Source organism: Myotis nattereri (genome assembly GCF_964212035.1).
Source record: "Myotis nattereri genome assembly, chromosome: 5".
NCBI classification, from domain to species: domain Eukaryota; kingdom Metazoa; phylum Chordata; class Mammalia; order Chiroptera; family Vespertilionidae; genus Myotis; species Myotis nattereri.
In genome coordinates, this window is record NC_138080.1 from 110185425 (window position 1) to 110211305 (window position 25881).

At 64.3% G+C, this 25881-nt stretch overlaps 1 protein-coding gene across 3 annotated transcripts in view; it reads left to right on the forward strand.

The window, feature by feature from the left end:
* Positions 1-25881, forward strand: part of ADAP1 (ArfGAP with dual PH domains 1) — a 48535-nt gene that overhangs the window by 9170 nt on the left and 13484 nt on the right. For 2 of the 3 annotated variants that reach the window (XM_081091735.1, XM_081091736.1), the window contains exons 1-4: positions 2788-3006; positions 14854-14984; positions 20581-20672; positions 25502-25584. In XM_081091735.1, coding sequence (XP_080947861.1) covers positions 2928-3006; positions 14854-14984; positions 20581-20672; positions 25502-25584 — 385 coding nt within the window. In that variant the 5' untranslated portion in view covers positions 2788-2927. Of the gene's footprint in view, positions 1-2787; positions 3007-14853; positions 14985-20580; positions 20673-25501; positions 25585-25881 lie in introns of those variants that run through there. The other variant, XM_081091737.1, reaches the window with a different exon arrangement.

Here is a 25881-nt window from a genome sequence, read left to right on the forward strand (position 1 = left end):
ACTGGCGGTGGGAGCATCTTTCGTGGGCTTTGTGGCCACGTGTGTCTTCCTTGGAGAAATGGCCATGTGGGTCCTGCCCCATGTTTAACGGGGTCGCTTAGCTTTTCATTATTGACTTGTAAGCGTTCCTTACCAGTGGTTTTTAAAAATATTTTTTTATTGATTTCAGAGAGGAAGGAAGAGGGAGAGAGAGAGAGATACAATAGAAACATCAATGATGAGAGAGAATCATTGATCAGCTAGCTGCCTCCTGCACACCCCCTATAGGGGATCAAGCCCGCAACCAGGGCAGGGAATTGAACTGTGACCTCCTGGTTCATGAGATCCACACTCAACCACTGAGCCACACGGGCTGGCACAAGTGGACTTCTTTGCGTGTGGCACCGATTTGCCTGTGAACTTAAAACCCGCAGCTCCGCCCTGGGTGGTGTTGCCCAGTGATGGGAGCATTGGTGCTCCCACTAAGGGTCTAGGGCACAGGCCTGGGTTGCAGGTGGGTTCCCGGCCCTGTCTGGGTGTGTGCGGGAGGCAGCCAATCTCTCTCTCTCCCGCCCCCCCCCCTCCTTCCCACTAGCTGTCTCCCCACCCCTTCCACTCTCTCAACGATCAATGGGAAAACATCCTCGGATGAGGATTAAAAAACAAAGCAAAGCCCCCTCAGTGCCACTGCAAGGGGCAGGGCCCGGGGCGGAGTGGGAACCCATGTCCTAGTGCGGTCCACCCCCCCACCCCCCGCAGGTAAGGGAATGGCTACGAGTGGGTGTGCAAGCTTCCCTGCTGGTCCCCACCGTCCGCAGGAGGGTGGCTGCCTGGGAGCCGCTCTGCTCAGGGCTGTGCCCAGCTGAGTGCCTCGGCCTCCGTGCCCACAGGGGCCTGGCAGCACGTCCCGCCCCGCAGCCCGGGGAGCAGCCCCAGGGCCCGAGGACCCTCAGACCCACCCTCCCCCCCAGCTTTGGGGAACTAAGCAAAAATTATCTTTAAGTATTTTTCTGCCAGGAGTGCCCGCTCCTCCTCCCACCCACACCAGGGTCCAGGGCCGAGGCCAGTCCAGCCAGATGGGTGCTCTCTGCTTCGCCCTCAGGGCCCCTGGACACACCTTGTGAGGGCCTCTGGGGCTGTGCCTCCCTGCACCTCTGGCTTTGGCCCCCCGGGAGGGGGAGGGTGGCTGGCCCCCCTGCAGAGGTCCCCCAAAGCTGCTACCCCATCTTTCCTCTGGCTTTTCTGTTTCTCTGGGTGGAACACAATGACCCTTTTGTAGGGGGTGGGCGGAGGACTCTGTGCCCAGGGCTGCGTGGGGAGCCTGGCTTTTCTGCAGGCTGTGCCCAGCGCCCCCTCCAGGAGGCTGTCCCCGGCCGCACAGCCTGCCCTGCAGCCAGTGACCTTCCCTGGGCAGCCGCACCCTGCGGGGCCAGGGGAAGGCAGCAGGCCCTGGAGGAGGCGGAGGAGAGCGTGTGGCCCGGGAGGGAGGGAGGGGGAGGACTGGCGGCCCCTGGAGAGCTCTGGCCACGGTCGTGCCGGCGCCACTCCAGGTCCTGTGGTTGTTCAGCCCGAGCTCCAGTGCGTGTGGGGGGGGCAGGGGCAGGGGCAGGGTCTGCTCTGCCAGGCGTGCCCGCTCCTCCTCCACCCATGCCCCATGCCAGGGTCCAGGGCTGAGGCCAGTCCAGCCAGATGGGTGCTTGCTGCTTCAGCCCTCAGGGTCCTTCGGGGGCTGGGGTGCCGAGGCCTGAGTCTCAGACCCAGAGCCTTGCCCCGGCCGTGGCCCCAACCCTGGCAACTCGGGAGAGAAGTGAAGGCCACTCTCAGGCCCACAGGCTGCCCGCGCCAAGGGCTTGCAGGCAGAGGGGTTCCTGTGGGCACAGTGGCGCTGGTTCGCAGCCTGAGACTCGAGGAGGACTCTGGGTGGTTGCTCTGTTCTCCGTGGGCCTGGACATCTGGAGGCCCTGGGCTGGGCTGGGAGCTGTGGGGTCCTGGCCCTTGGGTGGGGGTCTCTGCTGATTACTGGCGTCCTCAGCCTGGCGGTCTGGGGGTAAGACGGGGAGGATAGAGGCTTCCGGAAGGTGCTGAGCGGCTATTAGCAGGGACCGGGACTGGCCGGCCGGCGGCTGTGACTTTTCAGCTGCCTCTGTTGCAATTTGTTCTGAACAGGATGTGTCACTGCGCTCATAACTGAAGGAGAAAACAATCTGAGAAAACGCATGGGCACCGGAGGAGGGACCCCTGTGCCCGTCCGCTCCTCTCTGTCCAGTCGCCTTCCCGCCTGAGGCCCCGGCAGGAGGGCTTCGCCAGGGCCTGGGCCCACCCTGTCCCGTCCCGTCCGGCGGAGCATGGAGGGTGCGGCCCTTACTCCTCCTGAGCACCCACCCACTGGACGCCTTGTCACCTGCGGGCCGTCTCCCCCGGGGCAGAGATGGCGAGCGGGGTCCCCAGCTCCGGGCAGCGCCCCTTCCTTCCCCAGCACTCGGCGGGCGAGCTGGGCAGGATGCGGCCGGGAAGGTGCAGTGGGTATGCGGGTGCTGGCACCCCGACCCCCCCAGGCCGGCAGGTTCCCGCCCCGGCTCCCACAGGGTGGCTGGTGGCTGAGTCCAGAGCGGGTGGCACATGGGGCGTGGACGGGTGGGCGTCGGGCTACGCGGAGGCCGGCGCGAGGCTGGGTGCGCCCCGAGGAGGCCGCCTGCCCGCGCCGCTGGGGGCCGCCCGCGGGCCGTGCCGGCCAGAGCGCGCCGTCTGCGCCCCGGCCCCGCGCGGCACTCGCCTGGCGGCCTCGGCGGCGGCGACACGAGCGGCGGCGACCGGCGGCGGAGGAATGCGGAACCCGCGCACCGGCTGAGGCCGGCATGGCGCAGGGGCGGAGGCGGGCGGCCCGCGCGGGGCCCTAGCGGCGGAGGCGACCTCCTGGCCCCGCCCGGCCCGGGGGGCGCGTCGCGGCGATGGCCCAGGAGCGGCCGCGGGTGTGCGAGCTGCTGCGGCGGCCCGGGAACGCGCGCTGCGCCGACTGCGGCGCCCCGGGTAGGTGCGGGCGGCGGGGCGGGGACGGGTGGGTGCGGGCGGCGGGGGCGCTGCCGGGGTGCGGGTCTCGGGCGCTGCCGGGTGGGTGCCGCCGGGATACAGGCCCGGGGCCGGGAGGGCTATGGCGCCGCGTGGCTGGGGCGCGGGCGCGCAACCTGGTCCCCGCGCGGGTGGGGCGCGCCGGCTGCACCTGCGGGACCGAGTCCAGGCCCCCTCCTCCCCTCCCCCGCCCCTCCCCCGCCCCTCCCCTCCCCCGCCCCTCCCCTCCCCTCCCCCCGCCGCCTTCTGCGCCGGGCTCCGGGCTCCGGGCTCCGGGCTCCGGGCTCCGGGCTCGCTGTCATCCGCGGACCCGCCGCGTTGCGAAACCCCGGGCTCCGCAGAGAAAGAGGAAATCGCGCCGCGCGGGCGGGAGGGTGGGAGCCGCGGCCGTGCTGGGCGTGGGCGTCCACCTGCCCCCGCGACCTGCGGCGACGTCATGGCCCCTCCGAGCCGGAGCCGGTGCCGCGCCCTGCACAGCAGGGGGGGAGCCCTGCCGCCGGCTCAGGTGGGGGCAGTCCCCGCGCCCGCCCTCCCCGCGGGCACCTCCTGGACTTTGCCCGCGTGGCCGGCTCCCTGGGGTCCGCAGGAAAGGGACCGGGGACTTCCGGGGGGCGGGGGGCACAGCGCACCCCCTCATGCGGGGCGAGGCGGCCTCACGCAGGGACTGTCCCCAGGCGCCTCAGTTGGGCCCTGGACGCTCCACGGGGGGCTCCCAGCCAGGACCCCCTAAGGCACCGGGAGTGGCCGGGCCCTGGGCGGGTGGTGGGAAGTCCCTGCATGTGTCCTCGGAGGCCTGGACAAGCCCAACAGGACCTTCCCGCCCCCCCTGCACCCCTCCCCATGGGCAGGGAGGGGCCTCTGCGGCCTCAGGTCCTGGGATCCGGCTGGTCAACTGCCGCGGCCGGGGTGGGGGAGGGGGCAGCAGGCCGCCTGCATCTCCCACTGGCCTCCCCAGTGCCCCAGGGATTGCTCGGGTGGGGAGCCCTCACCGCAGGCTCCTCCTCCCAGACCTGCCTTCCCACTTGTTGGGGGAAGTGCCAGGGGGTCAGGGGGAAGGGCCGTCAGCTGGGCGCTCAGGTTTGGCCACACTGCCCTCCGGCCTCTGGTCCCCGGGCCGCGCGCGGCCTCGGTGGCTCTCACAGAGCCCGGCTCCCCCGGCCCAGGCCATCCGCATCCAGCCCCCTGCCGGTGGCCTGGGAGCAGGCCAGCCTTGAGCAGTCGCCCCCACTTCATGGGTGGGGAACCTTAGGGGACACGGTGCCTCAAAGGCAGGCAGGGCTCCTGACGCCGGCCACAGCTCTGTGCGCTCTGCTGTGCCCTCGGCCTGCCTTCTCGCTGCCCAAGGCCCGCTGCCCGAAGGCCCCCACGCCCTCCTTCTCCAGTTGAAGCTGCCGCTGGGGCCCAGATGGTGGCAAGGAACCCCTCTGGCACTGCCCGGGCAGGCGGAGGGGCCGGGTGTTACGCTGGCACTAGCTCTCCCCACCTCGGCCAGCCAGCATCAGCCCTGGACAGCAGGACAGCGCGGGCCGGGGTGTTTGGACCTGGGCAGGCCTGCCAGCTGGCCCTGCGAGGGCTGGGGGAGGGAGGAGGTCTGGGGACCCCTGCAGCCCCCAACACCCGCTTCCCAACCCTCCCCCATGACATTGAACACGGGCCCTGTCTCCCAGCCTCCCCAGGGCGGCCTGTGCAGGGTGGTCCCACCAGGAGCCCTGAGCTGCTGCTGGGAGAGGCTCCGCCCGCGCCCCTGCCTGGACCCGCGGTTGAAACCAGGTATCTGGTAACCTGCGGGCCGTGCAGAGCTCCCACGGGTGTTCCTGCTGATGGCTAGGCGTCTGTTGGGAAGCCGGTGCGTCTGTGGCCGGAGTGTGAGCTGAACTGCTCGCGTCCAGGAGCCCTGGCTCAGGCTCACTGACAGCAGCAGCTCCCAGGCCTGACACCGTGACCTGAAGTTCCAGGCGTGGGCGAGACATCCTTTTTTAAAATAATTATTTATCGTTGAAAGTGTTACATACGACCCCTTTCCCTCCTTGACCCCCAGCCCGCCCACCCCCGCCGGAACGTCACCTTCACCACGGGGACCCTGCGGCGGTGGCACCGAGCACTCAGGGCGCGCCCCGCCCGCACAGGTGCCTCCTGCAGGTGCCTCGCCGGGTGCGCACCTGTCCAACCACGGCGTCTGGGCGGGTCCGCTGTGAGGAAAGCACTGGGAGGGACCCTGCTGGGTGGCGGGTGGCAGGGCCAGGCGGGGCGTGGTCGCTGTGGAGAAGCCGGGACTTCCTGCTCTACCCCTCCCCGCCCCCCCTGCCTGTCGGGCCCTCGGCGGCCAGGCCAGTGGGTGCCTTTTCCCTCTCATTGTGTTACAATGCACAAGGCGAAGCTGCCATCTCAGCCGCTTGGAGGGCAGCGTTGCGTGGCGCCCGATGCGTTCACCCTGCGTGTGGCCCCATCACGCTGCCTCTCGCCGGCCGGACAGCCGGCCACCCCCGCAGCCCGCACCCCTGCACCGGCTCTGCCACGGGTCTCCGTGAGTGCAGCGCGCAGGTTTGTCCTGGGTCCGGCGTGTTTCAGGGAGCACGGCCTCCGCAAGGCCGCCGCGGGGTAGACTCTTCTGTTAAGAAAGGCGACGTGCCAGCTCACACGGCTCAGGGCTGAGCGTCGGCCTGGGAACCAGGAGGTCTCAGTTCGTTACCCGGTCGGGGCACAGGCCCGGGTTTCGAGCTCGATCTCCAGTGTGGGGCGTGCGGGAGGCAGCCGATCCATGATTCTCTCTCATCGCTGATGCTTCTCCCTCTCCCTTCCTCTCTGAAGTCAATAAAAACATATTTAAAAATTCAGATATAACAGACACATAACTTAGAGGAGTCCCAGATGTACACCATAACCATTAAATAGTCGCCAGAGTAACTGTACGTAACCTCCATCACCTCACATAGTAAGTTATTTTTTTTTAATTAAATTCTTTTCCATCACCGTTTATGCCCTCCCTGCCCTCCTCCACCTTACAATGCCTTTTTCTTGTGATGAGAGCTTTTAAGATTCACTCTCTTAGCAACTTTCAAGGGTTCGACACGGTACGAGCTGTGGTCGCCCTGGTGTGTGTGACACACCCAGAAATCTTATTATTACCGGAAGCTTTTCCGTTTAACCCTCCGGACCCATGTTCCCGCCTCTGACAGCCACGCGTCTGTTCTCTCTGTGCGTTTGGGGTTTGCTTGTTTCTCTTAGATTCCACAGGTGGTATTTATCTTTCTCTGACTTATTCCACTGAGCACACACCCTCAGGGTTCATCCACGTTGTCCTAAATGACAAGGTTTCCTTCTTATTTAAATATATTTTTATTGCTTTCAGAGAGGAAGGGAGAGGGCGAGATCGAAACATCAGTGATGAGAGAGCATCATGGATCGGCTGCCTCCTGCGCGCCCCCCACTAGGGATGGAGCCCCCAGCCCGGGGTTGTGCCCCCACCTGGAATGGAACCGTGACCTCCTGGTTCCTAGGCCGAAGCTCAGCCACTGAGCCGCACGGCCGGGCAAGTTTCCTCCTTCTGACGGCTGCGGCATAGCCAGTGCGTGTGCGTGGACCCTCTGACCTCCGCTCACCTGTGCGCAGGCCCCGGCCGCCGGACCTGGGGACATGGCCGTTGTCAGCCAGGACACAGTGCCGCGCCTTTCCTCCGGGTTCCAGTGTCGCTGCGTCCACGCGCAGCCGGGCGTGCCAGGCCTGGGCCGCCTTCTCTCGGGCTGCGCCGATTGGCACCCCCGCCAGCAGGGCCCGTGGCTCCCCGTCTCCACCCTCTCGCCAGCCTGGTCCCGGTCTCTGGTGAGCACCATTGCCCGGTGGAGGCGATGGCTGGCCGTGGTTTTGATTGGCGTTTCCCTGGTGAATAGTGACGGGTGCTGAACACCTTCCAGGTACCTGGGGGCGTCTTCAGAGCGTCTTCCCGTGTTCTGTTTGTTGTTGCTTTTTTAAGGGTTGACCCTATTCCCGATGTCCCCATTTCCCCCGGCCTTTGCCCCCCTCCACCCAGCCTGCCCATGTTTTAATGATTGGGTGTTTTTGGTTTGGGGTTTTTTTTGTTGTTGAACTTGTATGAGTTTTTGTTTTGCTTTGGTTTTTAATATATATATATATATATATATATATATATATATATATATATTTATTGATTTCAGAGATGCTCGCTTTTCATCAATGGTGAGGGAGCATCATTGATGGGCTGCCTCCTGCACACCCCCTACTGGGGATCGAGCCTGCAACCCAGGCATGTGCCCCTGACCAGAATCGAACCCGGGACCCTTAAGACCGCAGGCCTAAGCTCTAGCCACTGCGCAAACCGGCCAGGGCTTGTTGAGTTCTTTGTGTTCCTGAACGTTAAGCCTTTATCGATCTGATCTGCGCTGTTTGCTCGCGTTCGCTGGCTGCCTTCCGTTTTGCTGCTGGGTCCCCCTGCTGCGCAGTAGGTTTTAGTTCTGTGTGGCCCCACTTTGCTTTGCCTTCTTGCTTTTGGTTTCAAATCCAAAAAACATTGCCAAGACCACTGTCAGGGAGCTCACCACCTATGCTTTGTTTGGGCGTCTTATGGTCCCAAGTCTTACCTCGAATTTTAAGCCCATTTGGAGTTGATCTGTGTGTTCGGAGTCAGACAGCCGTCCAGCCTCACTGTCGGCACGAGGCTGCCCAGGCTTCCCAGCACGTTGACGGAGAGACTGTTCTTTCCCCACCGCGCGTTCCCTCCTGTGTCGTCCAGTCACTGACCATGTGTGCGAGGGTTTACTCCTGGGCTCTCTATTCCATTCCTCTATGCGCCCGTTTTTATGGCGATGCCATACTGTTTTAATTACCGTAGCTTTGTAATACAGTTTGAAATCTGGACGTGTGATGCCTCCGGCTTCCCCGCTCTTGAGGATTGCATGGCCTATTCTGGGTCTTTAGAGGTTCCATACGCCTTCGGAGGGGGTTTTGATAGCGACTGCGTGGAATCTGTAGATTGCTTAGGCAAGATGGCCATGTCAACGACGCCCCTTCCTCCAGTTCTGAGCAGGGAGCACCCTTCCATTTCTCCGAGTCTTTAGTTTCTTCCATCGGCGTTTGATAGTCCCGTGTGCGGGCCTTTCACCTCCTGTGGTGTGTCTGGGAAAACGTCTCTTCAGAGCTTGTCCCCATGTTTTGCAAATGCCTGGATGTGTCCCTGGTTAGACTTGTTCCTGGTAATTTTATTCTCTTTATTGCGATCGTAAGGGGATTATGTTCTTAATGGCTCTTTCTGATCGTGTATTTGTGTCCGGAAACACAAGAGGTATTTGTATGTTGAGGTTTGTGTCCTGCAACTTTGCTGAGTTTGTCTGTTAGTTCTAACAGTTTTGGGTGGAGCCTTTAGAATTTTCTCCTCATGGCGTCATCTGCAAGAGTGAAACTGCCACTTCTCTCTGAGTTGGGTGACTTTTTTGTCTTTCTTGCCTGATTCTGGCCACAACGCCCGGGACCAGTTGCATAGAAGGGGGAGGGTGGGCATCCTGGGCTTGCTCTTGATCTCAGAGGCGAATTTTCCGTCTTCACCCCTGAGCGTGATGCTCGCTGTGGGCTGGTCACCCGTGGTCTTTGTCCTGCGGAGGCACGCTCCCCTGTTGAGGGTCCTTGTGGTGAGTGGGTGTTGAGTCTCCTAAAGGGCCTTTTGGCATCTGCGAGACGGTCGTGCGGTTTCTCTCCCGTGTGTCAGTTTGGCCTCTCACACTGACCTGCGGGTGTTGGACCGGCCTTGCGTCCCTGGACTGGACTCCCTGGACCCTGGCGTGTGATCCCGTTAATGTCTCATTGAGTGCGTTTTGCTCGTCTTCTGTAGAGGATTTGGCATCTGTGTTCGTGAGAATGTGGGCCTGCGATTCCCTTTCCCGTGGCTCCTTGTCTGTTTTGGTATCAGGATCATGCAGGCCTTAGAACGAGACGGGAAGTAGTCCCTCCTCCTCTAGTTCTGGGAAGAAAGTGAGAAGGATCGGTATGAATTCTTCTTTAAATGTAGCTTGTGGAGGTGACACCCCCTGGCAGGGTGAGGGGCCTGGGCTGCCCCCCAGGGCGGGGCTGGGAGGGGAGGGGGCCTTGGCGAGGAGACACGGACATGGGCCCAGGCTGCCCCTCCCAGCTGAGCCGCCCCAGAGCCAGCCCGTGGCTGTCAGCACAGAATCTCAGCCCTCCTCTCACGGCCTCGCCTCAGGAAGGGCAAAGGCCTGGGAGCCGGCCACGGGGTTGGGCCAGCCCCCCCTCCCCTGCTGGGCCGTGGCTGCCGGGACGCACCTGTTCTGCTGGCTCAGCCCTGCCTGCCTCACGTGTCCCGGTCCGTCCACCTCCCGGAAACGGACAGGGGGCTGAGTCAGCCAGGCGGCCTGGAGAAGGCGGGCAGAGCAGGGGCAGACGGAGCGCTGGCAGCTGGGGAGCTGGTGCCTGGGACGGCCTGCCCTGAGCCACAGGCGATGTCTCCCCGACTGAGAGTCAGGCAGTGGCCTGGGACACGGGGGCAGCCCCCCGTTTGTGGGCTGGGACAGGCGTGTACCTGAGCTTCCGGCCTGGTCCCGTCTCCCACCCTCCTGTTACTATAGGGTCCATGGTCTCCATCCCAGGCCCTCCCCACCCTGAGGCCCAGGGTGGTACCCACTGGCCTCGTGGTCTCACAGGCCCTGGAGCTCGACTCCAGCCCATGGGGCAGGGATTCTGATTCCCGGCTGCCCACAGGAGGCCAGAGAGCAGGAGCAGGTCCGGCCAGTTCCTCTGTCTGGCCTGGGAAGAGGGGCACAGTGACATGGAGCCCAGGACGAGGGTGTGGGGCTCCTGGCCGGATGAAGGGGTCCTGGTGCCGGGGTGTCCCAGCCAGCTCTGCCCACCACAGGCCCTCCTTCCCCCAAGGAGGACTCTGAGCTCAGGATGTGGGGTTTGTGCGTGTGGACACCCTCCCTCCTGTCTCCCTCCCAGCTCTGATGGGGGGCTTGTGCAGAGGGGGGCAGACCTGATGGGGGCTTATATAGAGAGGGGGGCAGACCTGATGGGGGCTTATATAGAGAGGGGGGCAGACCTGATGGGGGGCTTATATAGAGGGGGGCAGACCTGATGGGGGCTTATATAGAGAGGGGCAGACCTGATGGGGGGCTTATATAGAGGGGGGCAGACCTGATGGGGGGCTTATATAGAGGGGGGCAGACCTGATGGGGGCTTATATAGAGAGGGGCAGACCTGATGGGGGCTTATATAGAGAGGGGCAGACCTGATGGGGGCTTATATAGAGAGGGGCAGACCTGATGGGGGCCTTATATAGAGGGGGGCAGACCTGATGGGGGGCTTATATAGAGGGGGGCAGACCTGATGGGGGGCTTGTGCAGAGGGGGGCAGACCTGATGGGGGGCTTGTGCAGAGGGGGGCAGACCTGATGGGGGGCTTATATAGAGGGGGCAGACCTGATGGGGGCTTGTATAGAGGGGGGCAGACCTGATGGGGGCTTGTGCAGAGGGGGGCAGACCTGATGGGGGGCTTATATAGAGAGGGGCAGACCTGATGGGGGGCTTATATAGAGGGGGGCAGAGCTGATGGGGGGCTTGTGCACCTGGTTGGGATTGCGGTCTTTTTATTCTTATTTTAAAGGTTTAGTGTCTCCATTTCTTAATTTGAAACTTTGTTGTTGTTAATCCTCACCTAAGGATATTTTTCATTGATTTTTAGAGAGAGTGGAAGGGAGGGGTGGGTGGGAAAGAGAGAGAGACATTGATGTGCAAGAGAAACATCAATTAGTCGCCTCCTGTCTGCACCCCAACTGGGTCTGGGGATCAAGCCTGCAACCGAGGTACATGCCCCTGACCAGAATCGAACCCGGGACCCTTTGGTTTGCGGGTGGACATACTATCCACTGAGCCAAACTGGCTAGGGCAGCCGTGGGCAAACTACGGCCTGCGGGCCGGATCCGGCCCGTTTGAAATGAATAAAACTAAAAAAAAAAGACCGTCCCCTTTTATGTAATGATGTTTACTTTGAATTTATATTAGTTCACACAAACACTCCATCCATGCTTTTGTTCTGGCCTCCGGTCCAGTTTAAGAACCCACTGTGGCCCTTGAGTCAAAAAGTTTGCCCACCCCTGGGTTAGGGCTTGAAACCTCTTGAACCCTCCTTACAAGCATCTGCTCAACGTGGGTTCTGGCCCCCACACACGTGTGCACATCCACAGGCACACAGACACACACACAGACACACACAGAGACACACACACAGACAGACACACAATGACACACAATGACACACACAGACACACACACACAGATACACACACAGACACACAGACACACACACAGACACACACAGAGACACACACACAGACACAGACACACAATGACACACAATGACACACACAGACACACACACACAGATACACACACACACACACAGACACACAGATACACACACGCAGACACACAGACACAATGACACACACACAGACACACACAGACACACAGACACACACACACAGACACACACACAGACACACAGATACACAGACACACACAGACACACACACACAGACACACACAGACACACAGATATACACACACACAGACACACACAGACACACACACAATGACACAGACACACGCACAGAGACACACACAGACACACAGAATGACACAGACACACACACAGATACACACACAGACACACAGACACACAGACACTGACACACACACAGACACACAGATACACAAACACACACAGACAGACACACACAGACACACACAGACACACACACACCAGGTGGGCGGCAGGGGTCCCCATGGGTCCCCCCAGCTGCGAGGTCAGGCCGGTGTGACCCCCCTTGGCCCTGGGGCAGGTCGGCTGGGAGAGACGTTAGGGCGTGGCCACCGTCTGGGCGCCGCCTCCCTGGGCCACCCCCGTGTCCCCCCTAAAGCTGGGCGTGGCCATCGCTCTGAGAGGCCGGACAGCACACCCTGGGGCTCCGTGGGCCCCGCGATTGTGTGTCCCGTGGGGTTGGCCGCTGAGTGGGCGGCGTGAGGAGGCCACAGCCCCCTTTCCTGCTTCGGGAGAAAAACCACTGGTTGCCCCGCGCCTGTGGTTTCCATGGAAACTGCCGCTGGGGCCCCCAGGAGGCCCCGCCCCCAGGAGGCCCCGCCCCCAGGAGGCCCCGCCCCCGCCGAGCCCAGCCCCGAGGCCACTGTCTCCCCCGAGTCCGCGCAGGGCCCCTCCTACCTGCTGGTGTCTCCGAGGTTCTGGCCGCGGGTCCGAGGGTTTCCTCATTTCCGGTTGGGACAGCGTTTTCGCAAAGAGGGAGCCGGCTCCTGGGGCCGAGGGCCGCCTGCCCGCGCGTGGCCAGGTGCCCGGGGCGGGGCCTGCGGTGGCCTCTGCCGCTGTCCAGCCGCGTGCGTGGCGCGAGCCCAGGGGACGGGCCGGGGCTGGAAACCCCGTGTCCCGCGTGCCCGCGACAGCTCGGTCTGGGGGGGTCTCCCGTCTGTGGCTGGAGAGCCTGTGGGTGGGGGTCAGTGTGCCCCCTGCCCCCGCGGAGGCTCAGAACCGGGGGTGGCCTCCCCCCCACAGCCCCCCAGAGCCCGCCCGCCTCCGGGGCCTCAGATGCCTGGCTTCCGGCCCCTCCGGGCCCTGGTCCCGCGGGGGGCAGGCCTGGCCCTCTGCAGCCGGCGGTCACCCTGGTGGGGGGAGCTCAGGGCAGGGCGGCATCGGGCCCCCACCCGCGGGCGCCCACCCTTTCCCTTCTGGGCGAGGCAGTGGGCGGTAAACGGGGGATGAGCAGACGCCCGCAGTGGGTGCTGCGGGAAGTGCCAGGGCCTCTGACTGGTGCCCCGAGTGGTCAGGGAGCTCTGTGTGTGGGGACCTTCGGCCTGAGGCGCCGGCGGGGGCGGGGGGACTCGCCAGGGGTTGGGGGCGGCCTCTGGGCTGGAGGCGGCCTGGGAGAGTCTTCCAAGCAGAAAGCGGTGTGCTGTGCGCCCCGAAAGGATGGCCGCAGCTCGGGGGCTGGCAGACTGTGGCTGCGGCCCTGGGGGAGGGGCAGGAAGCAGCAGTGGGCAGGAGTGTGCTGGGCGCACAGACGTGTTGGTGGGAGGGCCCCGGCCTCTCCGCCCTCCCCTCCTGGCACAGCTCTTGGGGCGGGGGAGGCCCCCCAGAGCCAAGGCTCCAAGGCCTTGGGGTCTCTGCACTGCCCAGACCCATGCAGGCCTTGGTGGGCCCCCTGATGTGAGCCAATCCCAGTGCAGGGAGGGGTCCTGTGGGGGGGCACTTCCCCTCCTCCGCTGCCTAGATCCACCCGGAGCCCCTGCTCGCCCAGCCGTCCACCCACAGGAGGCAGCTCCATGCCCACAGCCCCGGGGAGTCAGGCTGGGCAGGCCCGCGGGCGACGCAGCTTTTTTCTCTGAAACGTCTCTGTTCCTGCCTTCAGGACGGGACCTGGACACTGAGCTGGGGGACAGGGAGGGGCCTGGACGCTGGGCTGGGGGACAGGGAGGGGCCTGGACGCTGGGCTGGGGGACAGGGAGGGGCCTGGATTCTGAGCTGGGGGACAGGGAGGGGCCTGGATTCTGAGCTGGGGGACAGGGAGGGGCCTGGATTCTGAGCTGGGGGACAGGGAGGGGCCTGGATTCTGAGCTGGGGGACAGGGAGGGGCCTGGATTCTGAGCTGGGGGACAGGGAGGGGCCTGGATGCTAAGCTGGGGGACAGGGAGGGGCCTGGACACTGGGCTGGGGGACAGGGAGGGGCCTGGACACTGGGCTGGGGGACAGGGAGGGGCCTGGACACTGAGCTGGGGGACAGGGAGGGGCCTGGACACTGGGCTGGGGGACAGGGAGGGGCCTGGACACTGGGCTGGGGAACAGGGAGGGGCCTGGATGCTAAGCTGGGGGACAGGGAGGGGCCTGGATTCTGAGCTGGGGGACAGGGAGGGGCCTGGATTCTGAGCTGGGGGACAGGGAGGGGCCTGGACGCTGGGCTGGGGGACAGGGAGGGGTCTGGATGCTGAGCTGGGGGACAGGGAGGGGCCTGGATTCTGAGTTGGGGGACAGGGAGGGGCCTGGATGCTAAGCTGGGGGACAGGGAGGGGCCTGGATTCTGAGCTGGGGGACAGGGAGGGGCCTGGACGCTGGGCTGGGGGACAGGGAGGGGTCTGGATGCTGAGCTGGGGGACAGGGAGGGGCCTGGATTCTGAGTTGGGGGACAGGGAGGGGCCTGGATGCTAAGCTGGGGGACAGGGAGGGGCCCGGACACTGAGCTGGGGGACAGGGAGGGGCCTGGACGCTGGGCTGGGGAACAGGGATGGGCCTGGATTCTGAGCTGGGGACAGGAGGGCCCCTGTGCCGTGGGTCAGAGAGAGAGACATCAACCCACAGAAGCACAGAGCCCTGGTCCCTCCCACGTGGGCTGGGGGGTCAGCACCTGCCGGTCGGCATCGCCCACACGCGCGCCCTCTCAGCCTTCTCAATAAACTGGACGCACGATGTGTCCCGCCCCCGAGTGTGCTGCGTGCACGGTCCAGCCAGGCTCCCCGTCACAGGGGACAAATGTGTGCGTCGTTGAGCGTCCGTCCTTGGACTTGGGTCGTCAGCGTCCCCCACGGGACGCATGTCCACTCGGGGGTGGGGCAGCTCTGGCCCCAGGGCAGCGGGGTGTCAGGGCGCTGCTGCTCCCCTGGGGAGAGCCTCCTCCCCAGCTGCCCTGCACAGGGGGGTGGCCCAGGCCAGGAGGCCCCTGCAGGCTGGGCTCCCAGTTGTGACCGGCCCCGCTCCCCCCGTGACCAGACTCTGGCCTTTGCCTTCCAGATCCCGACTGGGCCTCCTACACCCTGGGCGTGTTCATCTGCCTGAGCTGCTCCGCCATTCACCGCAACATCCCGCAGCTCAGCAAGGTCAAGTCCGTCCGCCTGGACGCCTGGGAGGAGGCCCAAGTGGAGGTATGGCCGGGCGGGGGCGGGTGGTGGTGCTCAGGCCGCCCCGGGCCCTCGGCCGGGCCCTCGAAGGCCCCTTCATCCCTGGTGCTCCAGGCTCCAGGGCTGGGCCTGGGGGGCCCTGAGGCTGGGGACCCATCTGGGGTGATTCCCACCCCCCGTCCCTTGTGGAGCAGCTGCAGAGAGAGGGTGAAGGGCCCCTCCACGGGCAGCTCCTGGGGCTTTGGTCCTCGAGTCCCAACACCTGGGGGCCGTGCTCAGCCGTGCCGAGGACTGGCCCCCCTGCTCTTAGGGTTTTACCGCTCACCCTGGTGGGCGCCACGGAGGTCACGACCCCTGCCCACCCTGACACACGTCTGTTGAGCTCTCCCTGCAGGGGGCCTGGGGAGGTTGCTGGCCCTGGGGAAGGCCTTAGGGAGGGGACAGGCGGGTGCCCTCCTCAGCCCAAATGAGGTGGAGAGGCAGCAGGCACGGCTGGGGAGGCCCCAGGTCGGGTGTGGGGCAGAGGAGGGGGTGGAGCAGGTGGGGCCTGGCCCCTTGGGGCTGGGGAGGCAGGTGGGGAGCTGCTGCGATCCCAGGGCAGGAGGCTCTGGGCTGGAAGTCACACATGGGGAGACGCCTGTCAGGAAGGAGGGGAGAAGCACCCAGAACGCGAGCTGCTGGGACCGGGGCGAGGCCCGCGGTGCTGGACGGGCACAGCCTCGGCCCTTCATGCCCCGTGTTGTCCTTAAAGCAGAGGTGGCCCCATGGACGGACACGTGGGTCTCGTCTCCTCCCACTGTGACCCGGGCCAGTGATCAGCCTGGTACCGGTGGGGCTGGGGGCCAGGGGACGTGCACAGTCAGGGTCGGACTGCGGCCCGAGAGGTCTGCCCGTCCCGTCCCCGTCCTGTCCCCGCCCCCCACGCTGGCTCTGAGGCGGGCCCTTTGCTGAGGGGAAGGAGTAACTGGCCCCAAAGGGTCTTCGGTGGATTCCCTTGTCTTGGAGGAAGTCGCCTGTCCGTGTGAGGTTTCGGGGTCCCCTGTCTCCTGCCGGCCGGGCTAGTGACTCCCACTTTCTCGCTGTTCTTGCACTTCAGGGAGTTGAGCCCTTGGAAGCAGCAGTGGCTGTTTTTCTGGGTTCCTTGTCGTGACTTCGCTCACGGGGGTTTCGCAGTGGAAAGGTTTCCCTTTGATGTCAGATGTGTCAGCCTTTCCTTTCGTGGTTTGAGGGTTTCTAGCAAACTCGGGCTGCGCTACCCCACAACTATTTTTACTCATCACAGCTTCATTGAGAGTAACTCACAGCCACACAACCCGCCCTTTTGAAGCGAAGCTCCCAGGCTGTGCAGCCACCCGCATCTAATTTCAGAACATCTTCATGTCCCGGAATAAACCGGCACCGTCCGCCGCCCCCCCCAGCTCCCGCTCCAGCCCGTGGGGGGGCGTCCGCTGGCGGGTCACACGCACAGGCTCCGTCCCGGCGCCTCGCTCTGCAGCAGCCGCAGCCCAGCACCTTCTGCGGTGGGTGGGTGCTGTGTGCCACGCTGGGCTCAGGGCGCCCGGCGGTCTCCTCTCCCATAGCCTGTCGGCCTGTCGGTCTGTCCGTCTGTCGGTCTGTCGGTCTGTCGGCCTGTCAGTCTGTCGGACGGTCTCCTCTCCCGCGGCCTGTCGGCCTGTCGGTCTGTCCGCCTGTCCGCCTGTCGGTCTGTCGGTCTGTCGGTCTGTCGGTCTGTCGGTCTGTCGGATGGTCTCCTCTCCCGCGGCCTGTCCGTCTGTCGGTCGGTCAGTCTGTCGGTCTGTCGTCCTGTCGGACGGTCTCCTCTCCCGCGGCCTGTCGGCCTGTCGGTCTGTCCGCCTGTTGGTCTGTCGGTCTGTCGGTCTGTCGGTCTGTCGGTCTGTCGGATGGTCTCCTCTCCCGCAGCCTGTCCGTCTGTCAGTCGGTCGGTCTGTCGGTCTGTCGTCCTGTCGGACGGTCTCCTCTCCCGCGGCCTGTCGGCCTGTCGGTCTGTCCGCCTGTTGGTCTGTCGGTCTGTCAGTCTGTCGGTCTGTCGGTCTGTCGGTCTGTCGGATGGTCTCCTCTCCCGCAGCCTGTCCGTCTGTCAGTCGGTCGGTCTGTCGGTCTGTTGTCCTGTCGGACGGTCTCCTCTCCCGCGGCCTGTCGGCCTGTCGGCCTGTCGGTCTGTCCGCCTGTTGGTCTGTCGGTCTGTCCGTCTGTCGGTCGGTCGGCCTGTCCGTCTGTCGGTCGGTCAGTCTGTCGGTCTGTCGTCCTGTCGGTCTGTCGGTCGGTCGGTCTGGCGGTCTGGCGGTCTCCCGGGAATGCGCTGTGAGCTCCGTGCAGTGTCTGTGGCCGTGTTCTCGCCTCCAGCCTGGAGCAGAATCGCTGGGTCTCCTGGCGACTCTCTCACACTCGAGGACCTGCCAGACTTTCCCAACAGCTGTGCCCTGGCGCCCGCAGCGTGTGTCCCCCCCCTTGTACGCACGGTTACTGTCTGTCCCTGATGCCAGCCGCCCCGAGTGTGAGCTGCGATCCCACCCGGTCTTGGCTTGCCCCTCCCCACTGGCTGACGGCCTCGAGCACCTTCTCATCTGCGTCCCGGCCACTTGTGTGCCATCTTTGGAGAAATGTCGATTCAAACCCTTTACCCATTTCAAAAACTGGGTTATTGGTCCTTTTGTTACCGAGTTAGGGGTTTTTATTATGGGGAGTTCTTTATATATTCTGGGTACAAGTCCCTTATCACCTAAGGTGTTTGTAAACAACTGTTTCTCATTGTGGGTTGTCTTTGAACTTCCTTTTGCAATAATTTTTAAATGCAAAAGGTACAGTTTATATTCTTAAGGCGCATTGTGGTGAAATCAACTTTAAAGAGTTCAGGGCATTTAGCACATCAACAATGTGTGCAAACCACCACCTCACGTCTAGTCCCAAAACTTTTCCATCCCGTGGAGGAGACCCCGCCCCCCAGCAGACACTCTGCCCTCCCCCTCCCCTGGCCCCGCCCCTGAGCCCCGCCCCCGCCCCTGAGACGTGGCCCCGCCCCCAAGCCCCTGGGCACCCCTCCTGCCCCTGGCCCCGCCCCCGAGCCGTGGCCCCACCCAGGTCCCTGCCCCTGCCCTGAGCCCTGGCCCCACCCCTGAGCCCTGGCCCCACCCAGGTCCCCGCCCCCACCCTGAGCATTGGCTCCGCCCTGAGTCCTGGCCCTGCCCCCAGCCCCTGGCGCCCCGCCCCCTTCCTGTCCCCGTGGCTTTGCCTGCTCTGGACCTTACACGCTACATGGAAGGAACCACAGCATGTGAGCTGTCCGTCTGGCTTCCCTCCTGCAGCAGCGGGTCTTTGAGGTTCTTCACACTCGCTTTCTTGGCGGCACCCTCTGAAGCACAAACGCGTTTAATTTTGAAGAAGTTCCATGTTTTTCTTTTGTTGCTGGTACTTTCGGTATCAGATCTAAGAAACCATTTCCTAAGCGAAAGTCGCAAAGATTTCCTCCTACGGTTTCCTGAAATGATTCTTAAAAGTACCCCATGATTTTTTATTTTAGTTTTTAGTCTTTGCAGTCGAAGGTGGGATATTTTATTTATTTATTTATGTGTTGTCTGAGTTTGACTTTTTTTTTTTACTAGAAGCCCAGTGCACAGACTCATGCACCGGTGGGTCTGGCCTGCGCCCTCTCACAATCTGGGACCTCCAGTGATGTCGGAGAGCCGCTTTCCTCCTGATCCCCACAGGGCAGGTCGAGGGCCCCCACCAGTGCATGAATCCGTGCACTGGGCCTCTAGTATGCATACAGATCTTTGGTTAATCCAGGAGTGGGAAAACTTTTTGACTCAAGGTCCACAGTGGGTTATTAAACTGGACCGGAGGGCCGGAACAAAAGCATGGATGGAGTGTTTGTGTGAACTAATATAAACTCAAAGTAAACATCATTACATAAAAGGGTATGGTCTTCTTTTTCAATAGTTTTATTCATTTCAAACGGGCCGGATCCGACCCGCGGGCCGTAGTTTGCCCACGGCTGGGTTAATCTCTTCATGCCCTCACCCTCCCCTCTGAGATTCATCAGTCTGTTCCATGTTTCCATGCCTGTGCATTGAGCGCCTGCCCCCTGGTGGTCAGTGTGTGTCAGCTACCGGTTGAATGGTCGTTCAGTTGCTTAGGCTTTTATATATATAGATTGTTGAAAGTATTACAGATGTCCGCTTTCACCGCCCCCCCCTTTGATTCCCTCCACCCGGCTCCGGTTCCCTCCCCAGGCCTTTCCTGAACTATTGTCTGTCCATGGGCTATGCACATGTGCATATAAGTCCTTTGGTTAATCTATTCCCACCCCTCCTCCCATGATTTTTGGTTAATTCTCACTCGAGGATAATTTTTCCATTGATTTTTTAAAAAACAGTGTTTTTATTGATTTCAGTGAGGAAAGGAGAGAGAGATAAAACATGGATGAGAGAGAATCATTGATGGGCTGCCTCCTGCATGCCCCCTAATGGGGATCCAGCCTGCAACCCAAGCACGTGCCCTGACCCGAAATTGAACTGTGACCTCTTGTACACAGGCCAACGCTTAACCAATGAGCCACACCAGCCAGGCAAGGAGACAGTGTTTCTGCGTAGAGAATGCACAGTTCTCCTTAGGCTGATTCTTAGGCACAAAAACCATCAGCGGACTTTCCTTCTGTTACACCTGCTGGAGAACAACGACCATTTTATTTATTATTTTTTAAATCTTTTTTCTAACAGCAACTGATATTATTTTTTATTTATTTTTTAAAAATATTGTTTTATTGATTTCAGAGAGGAAGGGAGAGGGAGAGAGAGATAGAAACATCCATGATGAGAGAGAATCATTGATGGGCTGCCTCCTGCATGCCCCCTGCTGGGGATCGAGCCCACAACCTGGGCATGAGCCCTGACCAGGAATCGAACCTGGGACCCTTCAGTCTGCAGGCCGGAGCTCTATCCACAGAGCCACACCGGCCAGGCCGTGACCATTTTGGAACTCTGCCTTGGTGGCAGCTTTCTGCTGAAATGTCTTGTTGGTGGTGTTTTCCAGTTGGTCTTTTTGGGTCCCCCATGTTCAGGATCCAATGGTCCTCAAAGTGCAATGACTTCAGGGGCCGGGCTTTCTGTCGGAGATCAGACACCGAGGGCCTGAAGCACAGGGGGCCCTCTTCTCCCTTGTCCTCGAGGCCCCTGTGGCCAGGCACCGTCACCGGCGTGGTCCCCTCTTTTCCCTGCCACCTCCTGCTCTGCCCTCCTTCCCATGTTCCCCATCCCTGTGGCCTGTGTGCCTTAGCAGGTCAGCAGCCTCGTGCGGAGCTGTCCGCAGGGCCCTGCCTGTGTCTGGCACACGCTGGCTGCTCCCTAAATAGGGTCCCCTGATTGAACAAGCCAGGCCATGGGGGGGCAGATGTGGGCGCCTCGAGGGGGAGCAGCCGGCAGCGGGGTCTGAGCCCTTCCCAGGAGGCTCCGCTCTGTGCACCCTCCCAGGGCCCCTGCCACCTGCGGGGAAAGGGCAGGTTCGTCCTCCTCACCCCAGATCCCCCTGGGAGAGGAGGCACTGGGAGGTCCCAGCCCAGCGCTGGCCAGGCCCTCAGTGCTCTGACCCGTCCTCTCTCTCCCAGTTCATGGCTGCCCACGGGAACGATGCTGCCAGGGCCACATACGAGTCCCAAGTGCCATCTTTCTACTACCGGCCCACGCCCTCCGACTGCCAGTGAGTAACAGATGGGCTTTGTCGTCGCTGGTAAACAGCGGGGGGGGGGGGGGGGAGGGGACAGCTGTGGAGGACCACAGGGTGGGGGGTGGGGGGCGGGAGGGGAGGGAGGGCGGGAACGGCTGCGCCCAGAGAGCTTGAAGCTGGGCCTCGGCCGCCCAGGGCAGCCCCACTCAGCCTCCTTGCTTGGTTCTTGGAGAGGCGGCTGGGGCCCAGGCACTGAAGGGCGGTTTGCAGCTGGTAGCTCAGCCCCTGGGTTCTGGAGTCTGTGAGCTGCCGTGTGTGCGGCTCGCCTGGCCCAGGGGCGGCCGTGGCTGGGGGACCCTGCATCCCTCACTCATCTCCACGTGCCTCCATGGGCCTCACAGGCTGTGCTCTGCCTGGGTGCCCTGCCAGCTCTGAGCTTCTCCCTCCTGTCCCGGCTGGATGCTCATCCCCACTCCCACCCGCAGTGCCCTGCCCCCCAGTGCCCTGTCCCCAAGTGCCCTGTCCCCCCAGTGCCCTGTCCCCCAGTGCCCTGCCCCCTGGTGCCCTGTCCCCCTGGTTCCCTGTCCCCCAGTGCCCTGTCCCCCGGTGCCCTGTCCCCCTGGTGCCCTGTCCCCAAGTGCCCTGCTTCCCCCGGTTCCCTGTCCCCCCAGTTCCCTGTCTCCCCGGTTCCCTGTCCCCCAGTGCCCTGTCCCCTGGTGCCCTGTCCCCCTGGTGCCCTGTCCCCAAGTGCCCTGCTTCCCCCAGTTCCCTGTCCCCCCGGTGCCCTGTCCCCCGGTGCCCTGTCCCCCTGGTTCCCTGCCCCCTGGTGCCCTGTCCCCCCCGGTTCCCTGTCCCCCTACTTCCCTGTCCCTCCGGTTCCCTGTCCCCAAGTGCCCTGCTCCCCCTGGTGCCCTGCCCCCCGTGCCCTGCCCCCTGGTGCCCTGTCCCCCAGTGCCCTGCCCCCTGGTGCCCTGTCCCCCCGGTGTCCTGTTCCCCAGTGCCCTGCCCCCTGGTGCCCTGTCCCCCTGGTTCCCTGTCCCCCGCAGTTCCCTGTCTCCCCGGTTCCCTGTCCCCCAGTGCCCTGTCCCCCGGTGCCCTGTCCCCCTGGTGCCCTGTCCCCAAGTGTCCTGCTTCCCCCGGTTCCCTGTCCCCCCGGTGCCCTGTCCCCCCGGTTCCCTGTCCCCCTGCTTCCCTGTCCCCCTGGTTCCCTGTCCCCCCAGTGCCCTGTCCCCCTGGTGCCCTGTCCCCAAGTGTCCTGCTTCCCCTGGTGCCCTGCCCCCCATGCCCTGCCCCCCGGTGCCCTGTCCCCCCCGGTTCCCTGTCCCCCCAGTTCCCTGTCTCCCCGGTTCCCTGTCCCCCAGTGCCCTGTCCCCCGGTGCCCTGTCCCCAAGTGCCCTGCTTCCCCCGGTTCCCTGTCCCCCCGGTGCCCTGTCCCCCTGGTTCCCTGTCCCCCCCGGTTCCCTGTCCCCCCGGTGCCCTGTCCCCCGGTGTCCTGTCCCCCTGGTGCCCTGTCCCCCTGGTTCCCTGTCCCCCTGCTTCCCTGTCCCCCCGGTTCCCTGTCCCCCCGGTTCCCTGTCCCCAAGTGCCCTGCTCCCCCTGGTGCCCTGCACCCTGTGCCCTGCCCCCCGGTGCCCTGTTCCCCTGGTGCCCTGTCCCCCCAGTGCCCTGTCCCCCGGTGCCCTGTCCCCCAGCACCCTCAGGCCTGGCTCCCTTTCTCTTTCTCCTGAGGCCCCACCCTCCTCTGGCCCCTCACAGGGGGGACACTTAGCACTTTCCTCCTGGGATCCTGTGGGCTGGAGGCTCCTCAAGGGGGAGCGGCCCCTCAGATTCTCTCTTCCCAGCGCCCAACACAGGGTGGGCACCCCTATGGGTTCTGGAAGTCGGGTGAGTGCAAGGGCCTGTGGCCCCAGGTTCTCAGGGAGGGGCCCTGGGAGACCCTCCCACATGGCTCCCCCCTCCCCACACTTCACATCTCTGAATCACTGCCGCCCCTCCTCCCCCGTGCCCAGGTCCCTCTGTGCTCCCCAGCGGGACTGGCCCTCCGGTCACTCAGGCCCACCCCACGGTTGCCCCTCCCTGCGGGGCCCACGCTGCTCAGGCTCGGAGAGAAGGGGAATGAGCCCCTCCTTGGACCAGGGAGCCGAGTCCCGAGGGGTTAAGTGCTTCCCAGGGTGACCCGGGCCCCAGCCGAGGAGCTGGGACCAGGAAGGGGGTCATCTCCACCCACGAATCCCCCTCCTGCCCCTCCCAGGCCAGCGATGCGAATCCCCGCCTCTCCCGGCAGCCCCCCTGCACACTGACCACCCCTGTGGGTGTGGGGCGGCGCTGCTTCCGTTTTGGTTAGAGGAGGAGAGGAGGGTGGGCGCTGTTGCCATCAGCGCACCAGTCCGGTGGAGGCGGGAGGCAGGCCCCGACACTGGTGGCCTCCTCTGGCCCTCGCACTGCCCATGAGACCCCCAGAGGCGCCGACGGCATGTTCTCGAGCTCGGCCACTTCTGGGCCCAGGGAGGCCGGCCCGGGCTGTGGCCTTGGATGCACCAGCCACCAGGCAGCTGTCCTGAGCTGTGCCGTGGTCGCCGGCTGCAGGTGCCCTGTGGAGGGTCATTTGCCTCCTGTCCTGTGTCTCCCGCCCTTCTGAGCCTGGGACAGGGACAGACTGACCCCAGGCTGTGTCCTTGCTGGGATGCTGGCACCCGGTGTGCTGTGCTGATGGGTGTTAATGCCCGTGTACCCTGTACAGGCTGTGGGAGCGGGGGAGGTGTAGGTGGAGCCGTGTACAGGCTGTGGGAGGGCAGGCAGGGTAGGTGGAGCCGTGTACACTGTACAGGCTGTGGGAGGGCGGGCGGTGGTCTGATCCCTTGTGTCTGAAGGGCAGACAGTAGCCCAGGGCTCCCTGTGGGACAGGCCTGCACCCGCCTCCTGGAGGCCGAGCCCCTCCCAGCTGTGAGCCACCAGGTGCCGCGGGGACGAATGGGGTGATGTGAGCGTGAGGGGTGAGTACGTGGCCCAGCGTGAGTTCTCCGGACACAGTGGTCCCTCCGCTCCCTCTGGTCGAGGGTTGGAGCCCCGTGAGCTGGAATCGGGGAGAAGCAGGCGGCTCCGAGGGTCCTTTCGGGGGGTGGGGGGTGCTGGCCAGTGACCCAGGGCGGCGGGACCCAGGCTCTTCCTGTCCCACTGGTGCTCGGATTTCGGTTTTCGGGTCTCGATACTGACAGCCATACCCTCCTCCCCATCTCACTGACGGCAACAGCCCGCCCCCCTCCCCCTCCCCCCACACCGCTTCCTGTGAGAGGGCTGGGCAGGCGGAGGAGGGCCTGTGGGCGCCCCTCTCACCCCGGAAGGTCTAGAGCCCTGTCTGCAGGGCCCGCCTCCTGGGGGGGGGGCAGCTGAGAGCCCAGAGGCCAGCCTGTGACGGGTGCCTCCCTCAGTGCTGGACGCTGGGCTCCCAGGGCCTCTCTCCTGGGCGAGTGGCCAGCACCGTCTGCATCCAGATGTCCCCTCGATCGGGCCGCCCCACCCCAGGGTGACCGCATCTTAATTTACTACCTGCACCAGCCTGTCCCAAAGGGGCCCCTCTGAGGGCCTGGGGTTAGGTTGGGGGGGGGGACGCAATGCAGCCCCAGCAGCACGTGAGGAGGAGGCAGAGGCAGCCGCGGGCCAACGTCCGGGTCACCTCCCCAGGAGGCAAGCCTGGCCCCCGCCGGGCAGGGCGTCCCGCAGCAGGAGGGGGTGCAGAAAGGTGCTCGGGATGGCGGTCAGACCCCAGAACCAGCGCGCGGGAGCCCAGGAAATGAGCCGGACCGTGTCCACAGGGGCCTGTGGCAGGTGCCCTCCCATGCCCCCAGCCCCACCCCCTGCCCCACCCCCACCCTCCAGCTCCAGGGGCAGCCCCTGCTCCGGGTGCAGGAGACCTGTCTGGACTCCAAGGGCCCGAGTCCTCTGAGCTGCCTCAGCCAAAGGGCCCTTCCCCGCCCAGAGCCACGGACCCGCAGGGGCGGGGCCTCCCTGTGGGCGGGGCTGCTGTGTGGGTATCTCGTGGTGGGCGTGGCCTCCCATGGGTGGGCCCTCCCGTGGGTGGGGCAGGGCCTCCCTGTGGGCATGGCCTCGGTGTGGGTATCCAGCTGTGGGCGGGCCCTCCCTGTGGGCCGGGCTGCAGTGTGGGTATCTCACGGTGGGCGGGGCCTCCATGTGGGCGGGGCCTCACCATGGATGGGGCAGAGCCTCCCTGTGGGTGGGGCGGGGCCTCAGTGTGGGCGGGTCCTCCCTGTGGGCGGGGCTGCAGTGTGGGTATCTCACAGTGGGCGGGGCCTCACCCTGGATGGGGCGGGGCCTCACCCTGGATGGGGCGGGGCCTGACCCTGGATGGGCGGGGCCTATTCCTTCTCCAAGTCCCGGCAGGAGTCCCGCCTCCCGCACAACCAGGGGCGCCTATTAAAGGGAGAGCCGTGCCCGCGCCCCCTGCCCCGCACCGCGCGCCCTGCGCTGCCTGAACACAGGTGCCCAGAGGGGACACGTCCCAAAGCCGCCGCCTGCGCGGTCGGTCGGGGTTCGCGGTGCGGGTCCAGGGGTGACTGCGAATGGGCCCCGGTTTCTATGGGGGAGGGAACGTTCTGGAACTGGCTGCGGCGGAGGCTGCACCCCTGGTGACTATACCGAGACCGCGAGTGGTGACCCGACGGGGAGCGTTAGTCCCGGGGTTTGGAAGGCGAAGCGTTAGCGGCAGCTCATCTGATCAGCGAGTTTTAGCCCCGAAGCGGGGCCCGGCCTGCGTTTGGGGCCTGGCCACGCTCCCGCCTCTCTGGCCGCGGTCCTCCGGGAGCCCCGTCCACGCGGCCGGCTCAGGCCCCTGTGTCTGCCCGCAGCCTCCTGCGCGAGCAGTGGATCCGGGCCAAGTACGAGCGGCAGGAGTTCACGGACCCCGAGAAGCAGGAGCCCTACTCGGCAGGTGAGCGCTGTGTCCGCCTCCGCCCTCGGCTGCGGGGCGCCCGGGACCGGGACGGGACTGGACGGGCGGCTCGCGGGTCGGAACGCGGTCAGGCGCAGGTCAGGCTGTGAGCTGGGCCACCTGCTGCTCGAGTCCCTCCACTGGCAGCCAGGCGCGGAGGCGTGGGGACCGCAGGGCTGCCTGTGCGACCCCAGGGCTGCGGGCCTCTTGGCTGGTGTGGGAGGCACTGCGGGGCCGGGTGGGGGCAGCGGGGGACCTTGAGGAGGTGGCCGTGCCCGAGGGTGGGGGCAGCGGGGG